Below are 23,065 nucleotides of genomic sequence, written 5' to 3' on the forward strand. Positions count from 1 at the left end.
ATGAATAAAAATGGACTTAGAGTATTTCAAATTAGAAAAATGCTCATATTCTGAAAATAATCATAAAAATTTATAGTTTAAAGCTCACAACATAAAACAGGTTGCAAAAAAATTTACCCTACAACTTATGGGAAAATAAAATGTAGCTGAATGGAAAGGAGCTAAATATTTCAGTCTAAATTATACTCATTTCTTATTTTTATGTAATTTGCTAGAGGAAGCTTCATGTAAAAAGAGCCTCCTTTTCCTTCCATAAATATCTGTTTTCCCTTTATTAATTTGTTGTGTGTTTGTGTGTGTGTGTTTAAACCGAAATGGAAGTCCTTTAAAAGACATGTTTAGGAAGCAAAATTGACTTCTCTAAAGTCTTGTAGAAAGTGAAACATCCTAGAATTTTAAATTTTAAATTAAATATTTTAAATATATCATTCTGCTGTTAAGGAATTAATTTTAAATAATTATGATTAATGCCATAGAGTAGAAATTCAATATTGTTGTCTTTTAGTTTCTGTAGATGGCATTCATTTATTTCTTCAATGATGGTACATAGCATTTCAAGAATGGGCTTTGTTGGACAGATATGGGGCTCCTGGTTCCACCACTTACTCTGTGTGACCTTTTTTTGCCTTTGGTAATATGCTACTAATAATGCTTACCTCTTAGGGCTGTGTGAGAGGGAAATAAGATAATGACTTGTATCATGTTTAACTAGTGGTAAAGGTTTAATAAGTGTTAGCTGTTGCAGTTTTTATTACCTTATCGAAGCATACTAATTTTTGTTTATATATATATTTGTTATTTAAACTATAATGCTTTTAAAAAAGAATGCTTAGATCTTATAGTCTATGGATATGAAAAGCTTGTGTTTCATACAGAGGTACTACAGGTATGGAAGGAGGAAGATCAATTATTATTATTCATTAAATTTTATACATAAGTTATTTGACTTTTTTTTTTTTAAATGCTTTCAACAAATTTTCAGTAGCTTGAGTTTATTTTTCATGGCTCTCTACTTTAGGTGATATTTAGAAAAGGCCCTGGCACATAATATAAACTAGTAAATATTTATTTAATAAATGAATTAAGAGTGTTCCTTTTCATTTTACTAATCTTTACTATGTATAGTACCATCAAATATTTTTTTCATGAATCAAACTTTTTTTTTTTTTTTTTTTTTTGCCAAGTATCTATAGCTGGAAAGGAATTTGCATTATTAAAAGATATTTGGCTTCCAAGTTTTATTGTAGTCATTTATTTTTTCAGCATTTTTATTTTCTTGTGTATGGAACACTGGACTTGGCAAATTTGAATTGTCGTAGTAATAATAAGAACTAACATTTCTTAATCTTAATTAAGTACTACCCTACTAAATCTGCATTATAATTATAATGAATTATAATTCTTCATTATTAGTTATATTCAAGGATTTGAAAAGTAAAGTTAATGAAAGTAAGTAACTTGTTTCCATCACAGACCTAGTGGACAAGCTGCAATTTGAATCCAAGACCCAGGGTTTTACCCACAATTCTAAGATGCAAAATCGGATTGGGGGCACCTTTTTGTGTTAAAGATGAACATTAAATTAAAGATGAACATTAAATTAAAATTCAGTTCACAATTGTATATATTTTATATTATTTAGAGTATCTGTGAAAATTGTGATATATTTGCAATTTTATTTTTAACTGAAGTAAAAAGTATTTCCATTTTAAGCTTGTATCTCATTTGCCTTTGGTAATAGGCTGAATACTTTTCTCAAAGTATTTGTATATCACAGACTTTATAAAAGGTGTTTTTCTTTCCCCTTGAATTTAATTTTTTTGCCCCCAAAGAAGTCCACATTCCTATTTTGGAGCCTGCAAATAAGTTGTTACCTGGCAAGCAGGAATTAAGTTTGCAGGTGGAATAAGGGTGCCAGGCAGCTGACCTTAAAATAAGGAGATTATCCAGGTGGGCCCAAAGTAAACATAAGAACCCTTAAGAAGGAGACAAAAGAACCAGAGAGGGCATCCTGAGAAAGACTCAACTAGCCATTGCTGGCTTTGAAGGTAGAAGGGGGGACAATAGCCCGTGAAATAGCTCAGACTTTGGGTGCTGGAAAGACAAGGAAATATTCTTGTTTAGAGCCTCTAGAAGGAACACAGCTCTGCTGACATCTTGATTTTAGCCCAGGGAGATGCTTTTTGGACTTATGACTTCCAGGGCTATGAGACAATAAATTCGCTTTAAGCCACGAAAACAAACCAAATCAAGGCAACAAACAAAAACAATATAGGCAGACACATAGTAGCTGAGAAGTTACTCTATATAGGAGATCAAATTTGATTTAAAATCCTTCTGTAACATTTGGAATACCTGGCTGGCTCAGTGCCTAGAGCATGAGATGCTTGATCTTATTTGAGCCCCGTGCTGGGTGTAGAGATTATTTAAAAAATAAAAAAATAAAAAACAATCCTAAGAAATACCATCTCTATTTAAAAGTAAGAAACAAAATCTTTCTGTGAAATCTAATTATATATTATTAAAAAAATAGCATTTACCAAAATATAAAAGCATAAAGGGTGCCCATATAAATATTATATGAAATAATAGTCTTTTTTGTAGCGTGAAATTTCTCATATTGAGCCTTATTTTTAAATGACTGATTCTTTTTTCTTTTTATTAACATGTAATGTATTATTTGTTTCAGGGGTACAGGTCTGTGAATCATCAGTCTTATTCAATATATTGATATGCTTTCATCCTTATAAATAGGAAGGAGTCTTACAAGGGTTTCCACAAATCAGTAACTCTGAAATTTTTAGATAAAACATTTTTTAATTCCATTAGAAAGAATTTTAATATGTTACAAAAATGTATCTTGTGGTCTAAAAAATTAGTCCAAAGAATCTGAAATCTTAAAGAGATTTTCTTTACACCTAATTTTATGAGCTAGGGATAGTGCTCCTATATTAAAAATTTATCTAAAAAAGCAGTCTTCAGACATGTACTTAGGTAGTTCAAATTCTGATTTGTACTCCAAAGTAAAAGAAGCAGTTGTAAGTGAATGGGAAAGATAATAACTCTATGGATAATATAATCCACGTACTTTTGATCTATGACTTTTTGACTATTATTTTAGTGGATATTGATGAACACACACTTGATTTCATATTTTTCTGAATTCTGATTCTTAATTATTTAATTATTCTATGAATCCCATTTAAACTTTGCATATTTTGGTAGATTACCAAGAAAATTAATAGCAGCCACAATTATATATGTATATGTTTTTTTGATATAACATAGAAGCTTTTGATTGGACTCAGCAGAGCCTTAGGTATCTTTTGGGTCATATTCATGAAGCATTTCCTACATGCGTATCACTGTTCTCTTCTTTGGTTTCAGATAGACCTATTAAAGACATAGTAGAACTCTCATGAGGCTGTTGGAATTTCCATTTCAAGAAGTAGAGTTAATAAAGGCAAATTCAAATTACCCTAATGGTTATTCAGTTTTTGCTTGGTGGCTTTCAGAGTGACTTGCTACTTTACAAAGGGGCAGAGAGACCAACAGATGGTAAACCTGTGACTTGCAACCTCTGCTTTTGCCCCCAGTTTCATCACATGAGTCACTGTATCAGTCTTTACAGCCTTGTCTGCAAGGCTTCATTCCCCTGGGAATTCTGTGGTTCCCACTAATAGGAAACTGACCATTTTTGTCTCTAAGCATGGTATGAACAAATTTTTTTTTTTTAAAAGGAGATGTTATATTAGCCTTAGAGATCACCAGTACTAGCATGTCATTGATCAGTCCTTTCTGAAAAGAATAATAATGGGAAGTGAGAAGATAAGCTCTGTGAAAGGAGTATTCTAAGCTAACATTACTAGTAATCTTTTAGTTACTGTAGTGATTATTTTCTTAAAAGGTTATTGTTGTTTGATATACCCATGGAATTCATAATAATTTTTGCCAGTAAAAAAACAATAAAAGATTTGAAATTCTAAATTTTCCATGTGGAGGGGAGAATTATTAGGATATGAGAAATATTTCATTTGTATATTTCTTTCACAGATCTTTTATGCCAAGATTCTAGCTAGGAATCAACCTTTGAAAGGACAGAAGGCAGTTCTTTGCTAGATCTGAAGGAAGTTACCAGTTGCTCTACCAAAAATACGTTGTGCACAGATTCCCCATTTGATATCTTTGAAAATTGAATCCATCTTGGACCTTGGCTATTTGTTACTGAAAGTACAAGAAAAACGGGACTGTGGCTATGTTTCATAGAATCATAGGATTGGGATGGCCTTAGAGATGATCTAAGTTTTTCATGTTTTAGAAGAGGAAATTGATACCCGACGAGGCTTAATGACCTAAGGAAAGTCACAGATTTGCGGTACTGAGATGTCATCACAGACTTCTGTAACCTATACCATGCATCTTTTTTTTTTTTTTAAGATTTTTTTTTAAATTTATTTATTTGACAGACAGAAATCACAAGTAGACAGGCAGGCAGAGAGAGAGAGAGAGAAGGAAGCAGGCTCCCTGCTGAGCAGAGAGCCCGATGCAGGACTCGATCCCAGGACCCTGAGATCATGACCCGAGCTGAAGGCAGCGGCTTAACCCACTGAGCCACCCAGGCGCCCCTATACCATGCATCTTAAAGTCAGTATCAGTGTCAGACTCAGCGTCTAGGTACCTGCTGTAGCACAAAACCATTTTATTTTATATTTTACCCCAGTTAAGTTTAGGTTTCTCTGCCTTGCTAGGACACAACCAATGCTTGGTTTCAGTTTCCAGGTATACTAGTGAATTTTTGTACTTAAAATTTTTTAGAATAAGAAAAAAAATGTGTTGGCAACTCTGTGTCTTTGTATCTATTATATATTCTCTAGAAACAGAGAAAATGGCATCTAACTTTGTACAAATGTTAAGTAAAATATAATTAAATTGTACTTGTGGAATAATGAGTTCTGAGCCAGTAATAGCTCTGAAGCTCATTTATAGACTGTTTCCTAAAGCTAAGTACTCAGCGTACCCTTCAGACAGCCAGAAATGTCTGCAGGATACTGGACATCATCTAGAAAGATACAGGAAACAAAACAGAAAGCATTCTCTATCTTTATACAAAATTAAAGTGCATGAAATACCAACGTGTGTACAAAATATTAATTACAAAATATTATAAGAGAATATTTTATGTGCAAAATTTTTAACCTTTGTAGGATCAAATTTATTCTGAAAAAAGAAACATGGATACCGGTACTCATCAACTAGTCAAATGTTTATATTGGCTCTCTCTAAAATTTTATATATGTTTCAATATCAGTGTGCTATTTAAAATATACTTTAATAATATTGTTTTGTTTATTGAGTAAAATTGATCCACCATGGAACTGAAATTGGTGCTTTACTTTTAAACTTTATTAAGGAAAAATATCTGTGATTTTATAATTACTGTGATTCCTATAATATTATTAAAACAACTTATCTGGTAATTCTATGATGAATTTGTGTATAATAAAACTTTTATCAAAATACTTTTTTTAAAAAATGACAAACTATATCGATGCTATTTCCATTGGGTATATTCCACAAAAATTTTCATTAGATTGGTTGTTTTCACTTGTTAGAGTTCCAGTAAAATGCTGAGATAACTCTGCTATAGTTCTAATGACATTTCTAAAAATATTGAACACTTGGGAAATTACTGAATAATCTATTATTCATGACCATGAATATATGATTTCTAATTCACTTAACATTTGCCTTAACCTTCCAATTTTTTGTAGGTATCTAGTATTTGTTTATGATCATTCTACTGGCTTTTTTTTTTAAGGATTTTATTTATTTATTTGAGAGAGGGAGGGCCCGCACAAGCTGGGGGAAGGGTAGGAGGAGAGAGACAAGCAGACTCTGCACTGAGCATAGAACCCAACACGGGGCTCAGTCTCAAGACTTCAAGATCATGACCTGAGCCGAAATCAAGAGTTGGGTACTTAACTGACTGAGCCACCCAGGCATCCCTCTATTAGATTGTTTTACCTAATTTTGGACTCTCAAATGTCCTAGAAAAACCTAAAGCATTCAGTTGAATGTCTACAAGATTTCTCTGTATTTGCTGTGTTCCCAGAGAAACAAATTTTAGCATTTGATTTTCTTGGGAAAAAAATTGTTTTATGTTTTACTTGGTAGGAATAGAAATATGCAGGTTAAGAGTCAATAAGCTTTAAAATTCTTGAAGAGTTAATATAAATGGAAAGAAACTTTATGTGGGTTTATTTGAAATTCCTAACTTCTCTCTCAGGGATTTATGGCATTTATTGGTAATAGTTCCCTGATCTTTCCCCTGGAGAATGTAGATCATAAAGTATTGCCCTGCAGAGACCATCCGGTTACATAATATTACTGTTTTGGGGGGATTATAACATATTAAGATACAGGAATTCAGAACACTTTTTTCCTCTAGAGATTTACAGGAGAGAGACAAGCTTATGGAATGGATCCGAAACAAAGCTAATAGATTTGAATTTAATTAATTTAGGTGACTGTGAGTACACTGAACCTAATGTGATCTGGTACTTGGTTTTTCAAAGACGGATTACTCACTAGTTCTTTTTCCTCCTCTACTTCCCACAGGAAACCAGTTTCCTCCAATTGCAGCGCAGGACCTTCCTTTTGTTTTAAAGGCTGGCTACCTTGAAAAACGCAGAAAAGGTAAACTGTAAGATTCTACTGAAAAATCTAAAAATGGCTTTATCCTTATATAAAACATGTATGCAGTATACATATGGAGGCAATATGTTCTTTAGGGGATTGAAGAGTTTTAAAACTGTAGGAAAATCGGAATAACATTATCCCAACCACAAAATATAGTTTTTAGCTCCTAATTTTTGATTAACAAAACATATGGTCAGATGTTTGTTTAGTTGCCAGTCTTGGTTATTTGTGAATGACTCAGGCGCTGCTTCCTGCCCCTTAGAGGAAGGCCGCGGGCCATGACAGTATTCTCAAGGATGGGATTTCTCACTGTTCTCCCTTCCGGCTGAGCAGCAGGTTACCCTGCGCCTGACATGGTGGACGCCATGTCTGCTGTGGTTCTGATCAAGCCTGGCATATTGTCTGCCATTTTCTGTTATCCATTCAGTGTTCCTCTCCATTGGCTGTGATAATTGGGAATTGACCATATGGTCTCACTCTTTCAGCACCAATATATAATGGAAATGAAATACAGAGGTGGTGTTACTGTATGGGAAACAGAAAGCAGGAAGCCTCTTCATTACCATTTTGCTTTTCTCACGAGTAGTCCCTTTGGGCCTTTCTGTTTATATTCCATTTCTTAGTTGCTTGGTTTTCTTAGATGAATTTTAAAGCTGAAAGAGATAATAGAAGTAGTCTAGGTCAACTCCTCACCGCCCCCACCCCAGCCCTTTTATAACAGATGAAAAAATGAGACTCAGATGAATCCGTTGTCTCAAAGCTGTGTCGTCACATGTCCTTTGGACAGTCCCTGTCAGGAAAGTGTGTTCGCCCCAAGTGTAGCAGTCCTATCTCTGCGTCACTTTATTCCTTTTAACTTTGTTTTTGTTTGTCTCTTGGAGAAGAAGATACAAGTGAATTAGTCATAGAATTTTAGAGCTAGCAGAAATCTTAGAAATCAGGTCAACAAACTTTTCCTTTTATAATAAGGAAATGACGTTACATTTATGCTATATGTGTAATGTGTGTTATCTGTTCCTTTTCCTCCTTTATTGTAGATCACAGCTTCCTGGGATTTGAATGGCAGAAACGCTGGTGTGCTCTCAGTAAAACAGTGTTCTATTATTATGGAAGTGATAAAGGTAGTATTGTTGTTCAGTCATCAACTTCTGCTGTAGGAGGGCATTAGGGACCATTTTATACCCCCATTTTAACGACAGAGTAAACTGAAGACAATGGGAGAAAGAATAACTGAGAATTTTAATAATTATAGCCTGAGACTAACTTACAATTTTATTTATTTGCCAAATGCTCCAAATTCCAGAATGCCCTTAAAGTTAGCACAATTAGGAAAGAGATGAAAATCGATGTGGCTTTTCATTTTAGGAAATATTTATCATCCAAGTTATCATAGAATTTCGAGAAAAGTTAAGATCATTAGGGCTGTGAGAGTTTTGAAGGGAGAAAAAGGTATTTTATTTTTTCAGGTTTTGTTTTTTTTTTCAAAGATTTTATTTATTTATTTGACAGATAGAGATCACAAGTAAGCAGAGAGGCAGGCAGAGAGAGAGAGAGAGAGAGAGGAGGAAGTGGCTCCCCGCTGAGCAGAGAGCCCCGGGCTCGATCCCAGAACTCTGGGAACGTGACCTGAGCGGAAGGCAGAGGCTTTAACCCACTGAGCCACCCAGGCACCCCTTCTTTCAGATATTTTTAAAAGAAAATTTTAGATAAAATGAAATCCATGTCACACCTTCCTCAGCTTCTTTCACGGATTTCAACAACAACAGCAGACACCTCCATAGAGATTCCTTTTCTGACCCCTGCAGCTGGTTTATTTATTATTATTTATTAACTGGTCTAACTCCAACTCTGTGAGGGAGGTACTATTATTAGTTCTATTTGTCTTACTCTTTGGAAAACTGAGGACAGAGAGGTTAAGTAAGTTGGTCAAGGTCACAGAGCTGGTAAGTGGCAGATGTGGGATTTGAGCTTAGGCATAATGGTGGAGTCCATGCTCTAACCATTAACGTAGAAACAGTAAGATACATTTTGTAACTTTACTTGCTGATTCATACATCTCTTACTCAGAGCCCACATAATATCAAGCTCAGTATTTTAACAGATAAAGCCATAAAATACTGAAAAATTTAAAGAATGTTAGCTTTCTTAGTTTTGCTTTTTTTCTAGGAACAGCAGGTCAGAACCTGAATATTGTAAAGTAAAGGTAATATAGAAATTGCTAGCATTCATTTCCAGAAAGGACATAGAAGTCCAATATCACTGAATATAAGCTTTCCTGTGGAATTGTTTACTTATTGGTGTTGTTTGGAAATTTATGTTTCATTTGATATCACTTGCAGTTTTGGGGCTTTTTCCTTAGATATGTAGATATGATTATTTTACACATTTCAGATAAATTTGTATGATATGATTATTTTACACATGTAGATATGATCATTTTACACGTTTCAGATAAATTTGTATTACGTAGGGGATGCTAGAAGTTGGTCTTACCTTTTGGCTAATGGAGTTAACAAATTAAGAATTAATTTAGTGGCTAGTTTGCAGTCTGCCACTGATTTACAATATGTTCAAATGTAATAATGGCAACAGTGAAGTGTAAACTAGAAATAACTCTCAACAGGCAGCCTTCTTTCTTCTGCTCAGGGTAAGTAGGTGATTTTGCCAGAAAATTTAAGCCGAAATTCAGTTATGACTACCATAGGCCATAAACATGCATTATTATGACAAATATAATTTGGTACACCATTGTGAATTGACATCAGGATCTAAATTTTCCACAAAGAAATATCCTCTATATCATAAGACCAGGGGAAGCAGGTTTCATAACCTGTGACTCTGGTTCAGTTAGGTTTCTCATTTCTAATTTCTTTAAGCCTCAATGAATACTAATGTTTGTTTCGTCCACTCCTCATCCTCACTGATATATAACAACCGTTAGGTCAAAGATTAGCAAGAGTTTTCCCCAAATCTAAGGGATATTTGTATTTATTTCAAATAAATATGTTTATTTCAGTAAATAAATTCTACTTATTTTACAGAGGGGTATTAGTTAAATTCCTATTTCTGTTCTTATTTGATAAATAAGAATAATAAGATAAATAAATAATTCGAATTATTTTGTGGAACATCCAGCCACCTGTACCACCACCACTTTTTAAAAAATTACTATTCTAGTGTTCTTTTTTAATGTAGGTATTTGAGGATCTGGTGTATATTTCCATAAAACTTTCCCCTGTTACTCTGAAGTCTCCACTGAGAGTTCACGTCTGTTTTTAGTGGTTCTTTTGGCTGCTTCCTTTAGAATTTTTGGCCAGTTCTTCTTTTGGGGACTTGGGGGAAAAAAAAAAAAACCTATCTTTGGACACTTTTTAATTGCTTGTTTGGCATGATTCTAATTTCCTTCCTTTGTATCCTTTTCTTTCTAGGAAAATGTCATGTGAAACTTTTACTTTCTTTTGTGAAACCAGATAGCTGATTTGTACAGCGTGGTTTACTATACATATGAACCATTTGGCTAAACTTTAGAGCTATTTAGATATATGAGAACTGTAATCCTCCAACTAAGTAGGATTTAGATAAATGGATTATAGAGGCACAGAAGGAGTTGATACCACTTACTGGGTTAAACTGTTCTTTGTTACTGTTTGACAGATGCATAGTTCACATTTTATAACTTACTGTGTGTGCCAAAAAAACATTTTGACCCATCAGGATAGTAATGGCTTAGAAAGAGTAGTTCTAGCCTCTAGGCTAAATAATGCACTTACCTTTGTACCCATAAATAATATTTGTATTTATTATTCATGGGCATTTGTAGCTCTTAAGTAATATATACTTATATATTTTATCACTTTATGAAATCACATCCATCCTTTTATCTCTTTCTTCTTCCTTTGATTGTCACAAATCCTATTCATCAAACTTCTTAGATTTTTAGCTATTCTGGGTGCCATCAAGATAGCCATTCATTCACTCACTCATTTATTCACTTTTTTATTGAATAAATATTTATTGGATACTTGGTAGATACTAGGCACTGGGGATCTGGAGATAATCCTGCCTTAGAGATACTCACAGTCTGAGTTTTGTGGGTGTCCGTGAGAGGAAGGGGAAGTCATGGGAATAGAGGAGGGGGCAGAGTAGGTAAACTGATCATCTCAATGCAGTACAGTATGTGATTTAAATATGAGACCTTTGGATATACAAGGGACAGTAGCTAACTGCCTACAGGAATTAGGGAATACTTCCTCATGGAGAGGACTCTTTATTGGGCCTTCAAGGAGGAGTAGGAGCTTGTCAGATAAAGAAGGGTAAAATGGGTCTTCCAGGCAGGGGAACAAAAGAGATTCTGAGCTGTAGAAGGCCTCAGATGATGCCAGAGTTGGAATCAAGTTAGAGCACAGAGTGAGTGAGGGAAGGGGGCCCACAGGGCTAAAGAAATGGGTTTGAATCAGATTCAAGAGCCTTATGAGAATAAGGGCCTTGCTAAGTATTTTATCTTTTGCATGACCTTTAAGCATAGGGCTCTATGACCGCATTTGGTTTTCAGGAAGTAATAGCGATAGGATTGTGGAGGATGAATTCGAATGAATAGAGGCTGGGTGGGCAGGACCGTTTAGAAGGACACTGATCTAAGCTAGGCAGGGAAGGTCCTCACAGGGCTACTGCTAAGAGTCTATTAAGGATTTAGTGCAGAACTTTCTAGCTCCAAAGCCATGCCCTTTCTACAACCTGGTTGTTATCCACCCCTCCAAAGTGCCTGTAAATGGTAGCCCATTTAGGAACTTGTTCCAAACTCATGGTTTTTGTCTTGTATTTTTTGTTAAACCTCTGTATGACCTTGAATCAGGATTCTGAACCTTATCTCTTCCCACTTTTAAGAGGAAGTGGTTAGTTTGTAGTATCTCTTTAATTCCCACTCAACAGGTTTTGTTTCCCCTACCTCCACTCCCCAATTAAAGAAAATTCCAGTTGTCATACAGTGTGTGGCAGCTGCAAGTAGCTTTGGTCTTATCTAGTCTTTTAAAATGTACATCAAAAGTTATTTATTATACCATGTGTTTATAATTTTATTTCATTGTAGTATCTTTTCAATATATAATAAACCTCACTAGAGAATTAGACCTAATTTGTTGCATTTCTGTACACTAACAGAAAGAGAAAAAAATCTTATTTATAAGTGTATCAAAAAGAATGAAATATGTAGGAATAAATTTAACCAAGGAGGTAAAAGACCTGTATATCAAAAACTATAAGACATTAATGAAAGAAATTGAAGAAGATGTCCATACTACACAAAGAAATCTACAGATTCAGTGTAATCCCTATCAAAATTCCCATGGCATTTTTTAAGAAATAGAACAAACAATCCTAAAATGTGTATGAATCTACAAAAAAACAAAAAAAAAAACAAATAGCCAAAGCAATCTTGAGAAAGAAGAATAAACCTGGAAGTATCATGCTCCCTGATTTCAAACTATATTACAAAGCTATAGTTATTAAAATAGTATGGTATTGGCATAAAAGCAGATAAATAGATCAATGGAACAGAGTAAAGAGCCCCAAAATAAACCACACATATATGGTCAATTAATTTATGGCAGAGAAGCCAAGAATATACAATGAGGAAAAGACAATCTCTTCAAAACACGGTGCTAGGAAAATTGGACAGCCACTTGCAAAGAATGAAACTTAACCACTATCTTACACCATACACAAAAAGTAACTCAAAATGAATTAAAGACTTGAAAGTAAGACCTGAAACCATAAATCTCCTTGAAGAAAACGTAGGCTGTAAGCCCCTTGACTTTGGTCCTGGTGATGATTTTCTGAATCTGACATCAAAAACAAAAGTAAATAACTGGAATATGTCATTAAAAAGCTTCTGCACAGCAAAAGAACCATCAGCAAAAGGAAAGCCAACCTACTGAATGGGAAAAATATTTGCAAATAATCTATTTGATAAAATGTATAAAGAACTCTTATAACTCAATAACAACAACAACAAAAAATCCAGTTAAAAAATGGGCGGAGGATCTGAATAGAAATTTTCCAAAGAAGACATACAGATGGCCAACAGGTACCTGAGAAGATGTGCAGCATCACTCATCATCAGGGAAATGCAAATCAAAACTACAATGAGTATCACCTCACAGCTGTTATAATGGCTGTCAGAAAGCCAGAAATAATAAGTGTTGGTGAGGATATGGAGGAAAGGAAACACTTGTGCACTGTTAGTGGGAATGCAAATTAGTGCAGCCACTATGGAAAACAATATGGAAGTTCCTCAAAAAACTAAAAATAGAATTACCCTATGATCCTGCAATCCCACTTTTGGGTATTTATCTGAAAAAAACAAAAACAAAACCAAAAACACTAACTCGAAGAGTTATACACTCGAAGAGATAAACACTTTGTGTTCACTGCAGCATTATTTACAATAGCTAAGACATGGAAATACCTGTGTCCACTGATAGGTAAATGGATAAAGAAGCTGTTTTATATATATGTGGTTTCACTCATGAGGAATGTAAGAATAGTGCAGAGGATTGTAGGGGAAAGGAGGGGAAAATGGAAACGGAATGGGAAGAAATCAGGGAGACAAACAATGAAAGACTCTTAACTATGGGAAAGAAACTGACGGTTGCTGGAGGGGAGGGGAGGGGTGGGGGTGGGGTTACTGGGTGATGGGAATTAGGGAGATGTGATGAGCACTGGGTGTTATACACAGCTGATGAATTACTGAACTCTACATCTGAAACTGATGTTATATATGTTGGCTAGTTAAATTTAAATTAAGAAAAAACAAGCTAGCATGGATGTCTGTCCAAAAAAAAAAAAAAAAAGCCCCAAAACTGTGACATGTATATGACCTATACATGACAAGTCAGGTTGGCTTGCAATCAAACAGCACACTGTTTGATTTAAAAATATATCTATAGATCGGAGATATGTGTAGACTGAAAGTAGACATATTTCAGGTCAAATTGTGTACTGCTGTGTATCTACATAAATCTATAGATGGTAGGTTTTCTTTGAACACCTAGGTGCCGGGTATCCTTAATGCAGAGTGGTGTAATACATTGGCTTGGAGGAGTGGGCACAGGGGACTCATAAAATGGGATGATACGCAGGAGCCAGCTGGCTGGGACAGTAGGTGAATGAAGGCTTGGGAGCCGGGAAGGGGGGCGTCAGGTTGTTCCATGCCCCAGGCAGAAGTTTGGCCTTTCCTGTGAGGCACAGTGAATGTTTGCGATCGTGGAAGGTGAGGAGGTGGCATGACTAACTCCGACTGCATGTCGGAAAGATCGTGTGGAGGGGCGCCAGGGTGGCTCAGTCAGTTGGGCATCTTGTCTTTGGCTCAGGTCATGGTCCGGGCAAGCCCCAGGGCATGATGCTCCCAGCTAGGCGGGGAACCTGCTTCCCCCTCTCCGTTGGCCGCTCCCCCTGCTGTGCGCTTTCTCTCTTTCTGTCAAATAAATCTTAAAAAAAAAAAAAATCATGTTGACAGTTGTGAGGAGGAGGTGAGAGTGGAAGAAAGATGTGTGCTGAAGCTGAGAGCCCAGGGAGATTGCTCAGCGTGGTTCGCGCGTGATGGAGCTGGGGGTTCTCGCATACACTTTTAGCCCCTGTCATTTGCATGAATAGCAGGAGTGCTGTCTATTCTCTAATGATCATGGGAGGCTCCAAGAGGATCATATGTATAGGATAGTAAGAACCTCTGTGTAACGTTTATCTTAACAATAGCCATATGCTATGTTAGTCTTATAGGCCATATCATAATGATCTTATTTTCAGTTGTAGAAGAAAACAGTAGGTATAGCCAAAAACAAAACAAAACAAAACAAAAAACCCCCCAAAAACCAGGGCTTTAAATTCCCATTCTACAACATGCCTGTAATTTATTTATTCTCCATTCACCGCTACCTCATACTACCTTGTTTTTTTAACCAAGTTTATACCTGTGGTTGAAAATATGTACAAATACCACTTGATTTTTGTGCTTGCAGTGTGCTTTTATTTTTAAGGGAGAAAAAAAGGTTTTGGAAATACCTAAAATTTCCTGCTACCAGATCATATAAGCCACACTGTTAATTCTAACTAAAGTGTTTCCCTTTGGACTCATAAATATTGCCTGTGTTTATTACTCAGAGCCACTTGGGGCCCTCAAGTAACAAATATATATATCTATATATCTATAGATATATAGATATATATATATATATCTATATATCTATATATATCATATAGTATTTTTTACTTAAAATAGTAATAATTTGATATTTCCTCACGGTATAACTCAAAACACCAGAAGTATATTTCAAGTGGCTGAATTAGCATTGGCATCTGTATTTCTGGGAGCTGTACAAACAAGGAAAAATGTTCATATATTTTTACCTGAGGGCCTAAAGCAAGTTGTTACTCAGTTTGATGAAGTTTAATGGAAAGGTTTAGTATTAAGGAGCATATTTTCCTTTTTCCTACTAATGAGCATTAATACTTATGGAAATAAGAGTTATTCGCTAAGTAGAAAGGCCATCTTTTTTTTTTTTTTAAAGATTTTATTTATTTATTTGACAGACAGAGATCACAAGTAGGCAGAGAGGCAGGCAGAGAGAGAGGAAGGGAAGCAGGCTCCCTGCTGAGCAGAGAGCCTGATGCGGGACTCGATCCCAGGACCCTGAGATCATGACCTGAGCCGAAGGCAGCGGCTTAACCCACTGAGCCACCCAGGCGCCCTAGAAAGGCCATCTTAAATATAAGAAGCAGATGTTACCAAAAGTTTCTTTTTTTTTTTAAGATTTTATTTATTCATTTGAGAGAAGAGTAAGCCAAGTTAGCAAGGAAGAGAGCACAAGCGGCAGAGGGAGAGGAAGAAGCAGACCCCCACTGAGCAGGGAGCCCTATGTGGGGCTGAATCCTAGGACCCTAGGATCATGACCTGAACCCAAGGCAGACACTTAACCGACTGAGTCACCTAGGCTCCCCTCAAGCAGATTTTTGAGAGCCAGTGAAAAAGAGGAAAAGCAAGCATGTTTAAAAGAAAAATAGGACTTATTGGAAAAATAGGTGGCAATGGGGTAGAGGGAGAGAACATAGGGGCGGTTGATGAAGAGAAAGGAAGAAATCAAGAATGATGCTCCGTTTTCTGGGTTGGAGCCTTCAGTTAATGGAGGTGCCATTGATTGATAAGGAGTTTGATAATGAGAAAGATCACAAGTGTTGTGGGAGAGGGGATAAGATGATCTCCATTGTGGGACTGTTATATTTATTGTGCCCATAAGATGTTAAAGAAGTGAAATGTGTGTAGTGACCAAATGAAGATTTGGATATAAAATCCTGAAGCTGAACTAAAAAGAAGGAATTATGAATCATAAGATACTGGTAGAAATTTAATTCTTAGATTGGGCAAGGTTGCCCAGAGAAAATTGTGAAGCAGGAAGAGAGGAAGATTTAGAATATGATGCATCATGGCTGTTCTTTAAGAGATAGGCAAAGGTAGAGGTGCCCATAAAGCAAGCTAAGAAAGTTGGACCCAAGTTGCAAGAGGAAAGCAAGATAATGTTCATCTCTACCAAGATTTTATAAATTGCATGTTTTAGAACGGTGGTTTTTCAAATATTAGTGTGTATCAGAATCACCTGGGATGCTTGCCCAAACTTTGGTTTCCTGGACCCACCCCGAGAGATTTCCATAAGCAAGTACAAAGTAGTAGCCATTTCTGGTATTTTTAATTGGCCTTTAAGATCAAATGTAGTTGGTGATTCTTGAAATATACTTGGAGAAACATTTTTCTAGGAGGCAGTGTGAAATGGTTGCAAAAAAACAAAGGCTTTGTAATCACTTATGTGAGGGTCCTGGATTTTACAGTCTACTGGTTATGTGACTGTGAGCAAATTGGTTGTTTTAAGGTTTATTTTTCCATCAGCGCTGGGGTTGTAATAAATACCTTCTTTTTCTTAGAATTATTTCATCGTATGTATGAGATAAGTTATTAAATTTCTGGGCCTATGGAAGGAGCTCAGGAAATGTGAGTTGTCTTTGGGCACTTAAGAAACCTAAAACACCATTTACTATAGCACCAAGAACCATAAGATACCTGGGAATAAAACTAACCAAAGAGGTAAAGGATCTGTACTTGAGGAACTACAGAACACTCATGAAAGAAATTAAAGAAGATGCAAAAAGATGGAAGACCATTCCATGCTCATGGATCAGAAGAATAAACATTGTTAAGATGTCTATACTGCCTAGAGCAATCTATACTTTCAATGCCATCCCAATCAAAATCACACCAGCATTTTTCAAAGAGCTGGAACAAACAATCCTAAAATTTGTATGGAACCAGAAGAGACCCCGAATTGCTAAGGAAATATTGAGAAAGAAAAACAAAACTGGGGGTATCACATTGCCTGATTTCAAGCTTTACGATAAAGCTGTGATCACCAAGACAGCGTGGTATTGGCACAAAAACAGACACATAGACCAGTGGAACAGAGTAGAGAGCCTAGATATGGACCCTCAACTCTATGGTCAAATAATCTTCGACAAAGCAGGAAAAAATATACATTAGAAAAAAGACAGTCTTTTCAATTAATGGTGCTGGGAAAATTGGTCAGCTATGTGTAGAAGAATGAGACTTGGCCATTCTCTTACACCATACACAAAGATAAGCTCAAAATGGATTAAAGACCTCAACATGAGGCAGGAATCTATCAAAATCCTAGAGGAGAACATAGGCAGTAACCTCTTCAACATCGGCCACAGCAACTTCTTTCAAGATATGTCTCCAAAGGCAAAGGAAACAAAAGCAAAAATGAACTTTTGGGACTTCATCAAGATCAAAAGCTTCTGCACAGCAAAGGAAACAGTCAACAAAACAAAGAGGCAACCCACGGAATGGGAGAAGATATTTGCAAATGACACAACAGACGAAGGGCTGATATCCAAGATCCATAAAGAACTCCTCAAACTCAACACACAAAAAACAGATAATCACGTCAAAAAATGGGCAAAAGACAAGAACAGACACTTCTCCAAAGAAGACATACAGATGGCTAACAGACACATGAAAAAAATGTTCATCATCATTAGCCATCAGGAGATTCAAATCAAAACCACACTGAGATACCACCTTACACCAGTTAGAATGGCCAAAGACAGTAAACAAGACAGTAAACAACAAGTGTTGGAGAGGATGTGGAGAAAGGGGAACCCTCTTACACTGTTGGTGGGGATGCAAGTTGGTATAGCCACTTTGGAAAACAGTGTGGAGATTCCTTAAGAAATTAAAAATAGAGCTACCCTATGACCCTGCAATTGCACTACTGGGTATTTACCCCAAAGATACATATGTAGTGAAAAGAAGGGCCACCTGTACCCTAATGTTCATAGGAGCAATGGCCACAGTCACCAAACTGTGGAAAGAACCAAGATGCCCTTCAACAGACGAATGGATAAAGAAGATATGGTCCATATACACTATGGAGTATTATGCTTCCATCAGAAAGGATGGATACCCAACTTTCAGAGTATTAAGTCCTTTGCTGTAGTCCTCCTTTATCTTTAAAATAATATCTGGCGAAAGCTCAACTTGTCTTTTTTCTTTTGCCTCCTCATCCTGTGGGATTCAGACATGGTTTTGTAGCTTACCCATTCACTGACTGGTTAAGAAACCTACTTTTCTTTGGTTTTGTTTCAGCAATGAATGCTTCCTTTCTTGCTTTACCTCCTCTCTCCAGCCAAATACTTTGTTTTCCCTTCATAGCTTTTTATACTTAGTAGTTTTGTTTGACTCTGCTTTTTAAATTTACAGTTCAGATTGTACCAACTTAGGAGATATTTTTTTAAAAGAAGTGCTGTGTTTTAGAGACTTTTTTGGAGGTGGGTATTGGAAGGTGGTAATGAGGAGCGATGGTGGTAGAAAAGCCCAGTGAGTTTTCAGCTCCAGGTTTTCCTTCTGGCTTATAAATCTGAGACAGTCAAGAATTTGGAGTGGGTTTGTCCAGCAAGTTCTGAGTTCCAGTTCTTGGATTTTCCCTACAATAAAGTGTTGTATTTTCATGCTTTCTTCTGAATAAGGCTTTCTGTGTACCTCTTCCTCTCGTTCCCTAAGATATCCTTTGTGAACCCAACCATCCCAATACTTCTATAATTTTAGAATTAGAAGTGATATCTAGAAACATTATTTGAACATTAAATACTATGAAAACAATATGACCAAAAAAAAATACCCTTTCCAAGAATTGAAAGAGAAAATCTAAATAAAAGATAATCAACTGAGCATTTATATTCACTGCAGTAAATGAAATTCTAACTTTCATTTTATCTTCCACAGACAAGCAACAGAAAGGTGAATTTTCAATAGATGGTTACAATGTCAGAATGAATAACACTCTCAGGAAGGATGGGAAGAAAGATTGCTGTTTTGAAATCTCTGCTCCTGATAAACGTATCTATCAGGTTGGAGTTTTTGTGTTGTTTGGAAATTAAGTTGATAAAATGTTCTGATTTCATTTATAAAGACATTAACATCTTGTTAAAACAGATCTCCCTGACATGTTAATATTAATAAAAGATACTGATTTTATACAATGAACATTCATATAAGAAGAAATCGATTTTTAAAAAAAATTTCAGATTAGTTCAAGGGATATCCTCTCTCGAAAGAGAGCAACGAATATATAATTTATCAACTACTTCACATGTTGCATTTTATATCTATTTTAATAGCACTGCGTGATTTCTTGAAAGAATTACATTGTGGAAAGAATAAAATTATCAAAAGAAAAATATCAGCGTGTTAATGCATATTGTATTGCTTAGGGTTGTGGGAGCAAATGAAGGTAAAGGCACATATCAGCTCTGTGATTCAGGAGCTCTCAGCCAGCATCAATATGGAATGTATGTTTAATAAGTTTTAAATATCTAAGATTGCAGTTGAAAGCCAGTTAATTAAGTTGTCAGGTAGTGTGTTGGAATCTGACAAGAACATTTTTAAGAAAACTGTACCTGGCAGTCTAAAGAAATTCATGGGTGTCTTCTAATTGTCAAGGGCAAATTTTGTTCATCAGTTCTGTCTTTGACATTGATGAAGAGAAGCAGCTTTTTTTTTCGGCACAGCTGCCAGCTGCTGATCAGAGTTTCAAATCCATCATCCTCTGCTTCAATTACGTAAATTTGTCAAAATTAACTGTACATTATAAGAAGCATCCTTGCAAGAAAAGTAGTACCAGACATGAAAAGAATTACTAATGGCTGTAAAGAAGTGATAAGAATGCGACATACCTTTCATTTCCACGTGGTTATTTTTCTTATTATTGTTTATTTTTTTATTAGTTCACAGCAGCTTCTCCCAAAGATGCCGAAGAATGGGTACAGCAGCTGAAATTTGTACTACAAGGTAAGAGCAATCAGTGGAAGTAGTCACTGCAGTCTTTAAATATTGAATAACTGAATGAATTTGGATTTTCATATATGGAACGTTAACGACTCCTATGAGAATGACCAAGTACCATACCACGGCTAGTCCTGATACAGACTGTTTACTTCAGATTTATTAAAGTGTTTTTTTCTATAAGTACCAACTGGAAACTTTGCAATTCACATATTTATATAATAATCAGTTTTTGAAAATGCTTCAAGTTAAGAATATAGCCTGTGACTCTGTTGGGCTGCAGCAGTTTAGAAAATAGGGTTTTGAAAACCTGTTTTGCATCCTTAAAAAATTTGCCTCGTGCAACCTATTTTTCAGACATGGGATCTGATGTTATTCCTGAAGACGATGATGAAAGAGGAGAATTATATGATGATGTTGACCATCCCTTACCAACCAGCAGCCCACCAGCAAGCAGCCAACCAACTGATGATGAAATTTATGAAGAACTCCCAGGTATCTATCATCTGGTGATTCATTTAAGGATTTTTAGGGCTTCCCCCCCCGCAATGTCATATATCATCAAGTTGACAACTTGAATGGAAATGGTGAGCTATTAAAAACACGGACAAAGAAAATCCTCAAAACCCTATTTTATGAAAGGGGTTCTGCTTGAGGTATTTCAAGTGAGTGGATGTACACTTATGAAAAGTGAGTGGAATGTTAAAATGGAGCAGATACAGTCCTAATCTCATGGGACTTTTGGCTCATTAGCATTGTTTATGCTACATAATTTTTTAATTAAAAAATTGACTTGCCTTACAGTTTTTTCCACCAACTCACACATCATCTTTTATTTATATATCTTGGAATTTCCATTAACCAGAAATTCTGTGCACTCCCCATATGTCAACAACTTCTGCCTCATATATTCCTCTTTGCTGTGGTGTATTGCATTGTCTTGGAGGAATATTGTTGCACCATAAACAAAGGCCTTTTGAGGTTTGAAGTTTTCTCACTTGATATTTTATCATCAGTGTGAACAAGTTTTCTTATTCTACATTTTCTGGCATTGTTTAGTGTTAATATGCCTTAGTATCTGTTCTATAACATAAAATTAATTGCCTATTAGCTATTTGATTTGTATTTTTGAGGGTTATGCTAAAACAGAATAGGTATCACGGACTTAGGATACCTAGAATATGAACACATTCAGGGAATCATTGCATTACTAATACTGTAGGTTGAAATGAGCTTTTTTCTGTCTATTAAAAAAAATCAATAGAGAAGAAAGAGGGATTATGAGCAATGTGAGATTTAACCAATATCTCATGCAGAGAAGTTATTTTTCTCTGAATAGAATGATTTTTTTAAAGGACTTTATTTATTTATTAGAGAGAGAAAGAGCATGAGCAGAGTGAGGGGCAGAGGGAGAAGACTCCCGGCTGAGCAGGGAACCTGACTGTGGGGCTTGATCCTGGGACTCATGGGACTATACCCGAGCCAAAGGCACTTAACTGACTGAGCCACCCAGGCGCCCTGAATAGAAAGATTTGACAACGTAGTATAAACCTTTAAAACTGATTTCAAAAATACTCAGAATGTTCCAAATTAACATACAAATATAATTTTCAATGGAGTCAGTAGAGATAGTAATAAAAAGCACATGGATTTTGGAGTCAAAAAATTTAAATTGTGGCTATCCCATGTACCAGTGCAATGACCTTAAAAGTTTTCTTTTCTTTGGCCTATCATTATTCATCTTCATCTATAAAGTTCTTCTTTTATTCATCACTAAAATGGGGGTAACATCATGATGGAGGGAATGAGCTCTCAGCACAGTGTTTGAATCATGACAAGCCCACGAAAATTCTAATATCATCATTATTGTTTTCATTATTGTATCTGGTAAATTCTTGCAAGGGCTTATATGAAAGTATAAGAATGGTTTTCTAATCAAGTAAGAATTAATGAAGGTAATGGTATTATAAATTCAGACACTACAAAAACTACTGAAATATGCATCTACATATTGTTTTTCACTACCCTCAAAGATGATTAGTCTAAAAGCATAATTTTGTGGGGAATAGTAATCTGTACCTTTGTGTTATTTTAAAGGAACTGTATGTTTATAGCTCCTTCCTTTCTGATTGATCCTAGGGAAATGGGATCTGCCATAGCATTAGTTATTCTTGAGTCGGGAAGATTATTTTCTGACTGCTTGGTTTTAGTTACACCCTATGGTTAACACATTTATTTTAGTTTTGAAAATGTTCAGAAGAGCTTGTGAGAATGTATAGTGAGGTAAAATGGGAGAAAGTAGGACCTTTGAACATATTACTCTTATGCATCTTTTATTCCTTTAAAACCCTGCAGCGAATGGGTTTCATTACAGTTGTTGGACTGTTCTTTAAATTCTGTGTTTCTTCAGCTTGACCATCCTCTCTCCACCACGCTGCCCCCCACCCTCCAAAAAGCTATTGGTGAGGAATAAAGACCGAATATTCATAGTCCTCTTCCTAACAAAGGTCCAAGGAAGACCTCCTTTAAGTAGCTTGAAATCTTAAAAATATGATACATCTTTTATTTCCCTCACCATTTCATGCCTTTTTTTTGGCCTGGGGCCACATAATTGTTGGAAATAACTGGTTGCTCTTTAAGTGGTCTTACTTCTTGCTTAGGTTCTGGAAGAAATCTAAGCTGCTCTGGGATTCCTTGCCCCTGCCTGGGATCCCAGTTGCCGTACAAAGGGATTGAGCTTGATAGAGCCCGTACCCGTGCCCCTGGGAAGGAGGCTGGGGTAGGCAGCTGTGGAATGTCTCCTTCTTTCTTCCCTAGTGTCTTCGAGAGCCGCTTCAACATCTGCACAGTTCAAGTCTGTTGAGGCTGAGCCAGTCACTACAGAGGGGATTTTTCTTTCTTTCTTTCTTTTTTTTTTTTTTAAAGACTTTATTTATTTATTTGACAGAGATCACAAGTAGGCAGAAA

The 23,065-nt window shown here is 35.9% G+C and overlaps 1 protein-coding gene across 3 annotated transcripts in view; it reads left to right on the forward strand.

The window, feature by feature from the left end:
• SKAP2 (src kinase associated phosphoprotein 2) overlaps nucleotides 1-23,065 on the forward strand; it is a 162,377-nt gene that overhangs the window by 89,350 nt on the left and 49,962 nt on the right. For all 3 annotated transcript variants that reach the window (XM_032872871.1, XM_032872867.1, XM_032872873.1), the window contains exons 5-9: nucleotides 6,619-6,696; nucleotides 7,737-7,820; nucleotides 19,040-19,164; nucleotides 20,041-20,104; nucleotides 20,456-20,593. In XM_032872871.1, the coding sequence (XP_032728762.1) occupies nucleotides 6,619-6,696; nucleotides 7,737-7,820; nucleotides 19,040-19,164; nucleotides 20,041-20,104; nucleotides 20,456-20,593 (489 nt within the window). The remainder of the gene's footprint in view (nucleotides 1-6,618; nucleotides 6,697-7,736; nucleotides 7,821-19,039; nucleotides 19,165-20,040; nucleotides 20,105-20,455; nucleotides 20,594-23,065) is intronic.

Source organism: Lontra canadensis, unplaced genomic scaffold (genome assembly GCF_010015895.1).
Source record: "Lontra canadensis isolate GAN:19392208 unplaced genomic scaffold, GSC_riverotter_1.0 scaffold2, whole genome shotgun sequence".
Lineage (NCBI taxonomy): Eukaryota > Metazoa > Chordata > Mammalia > Carnivora > Mustelidae > Lontra > Lontra canadensis.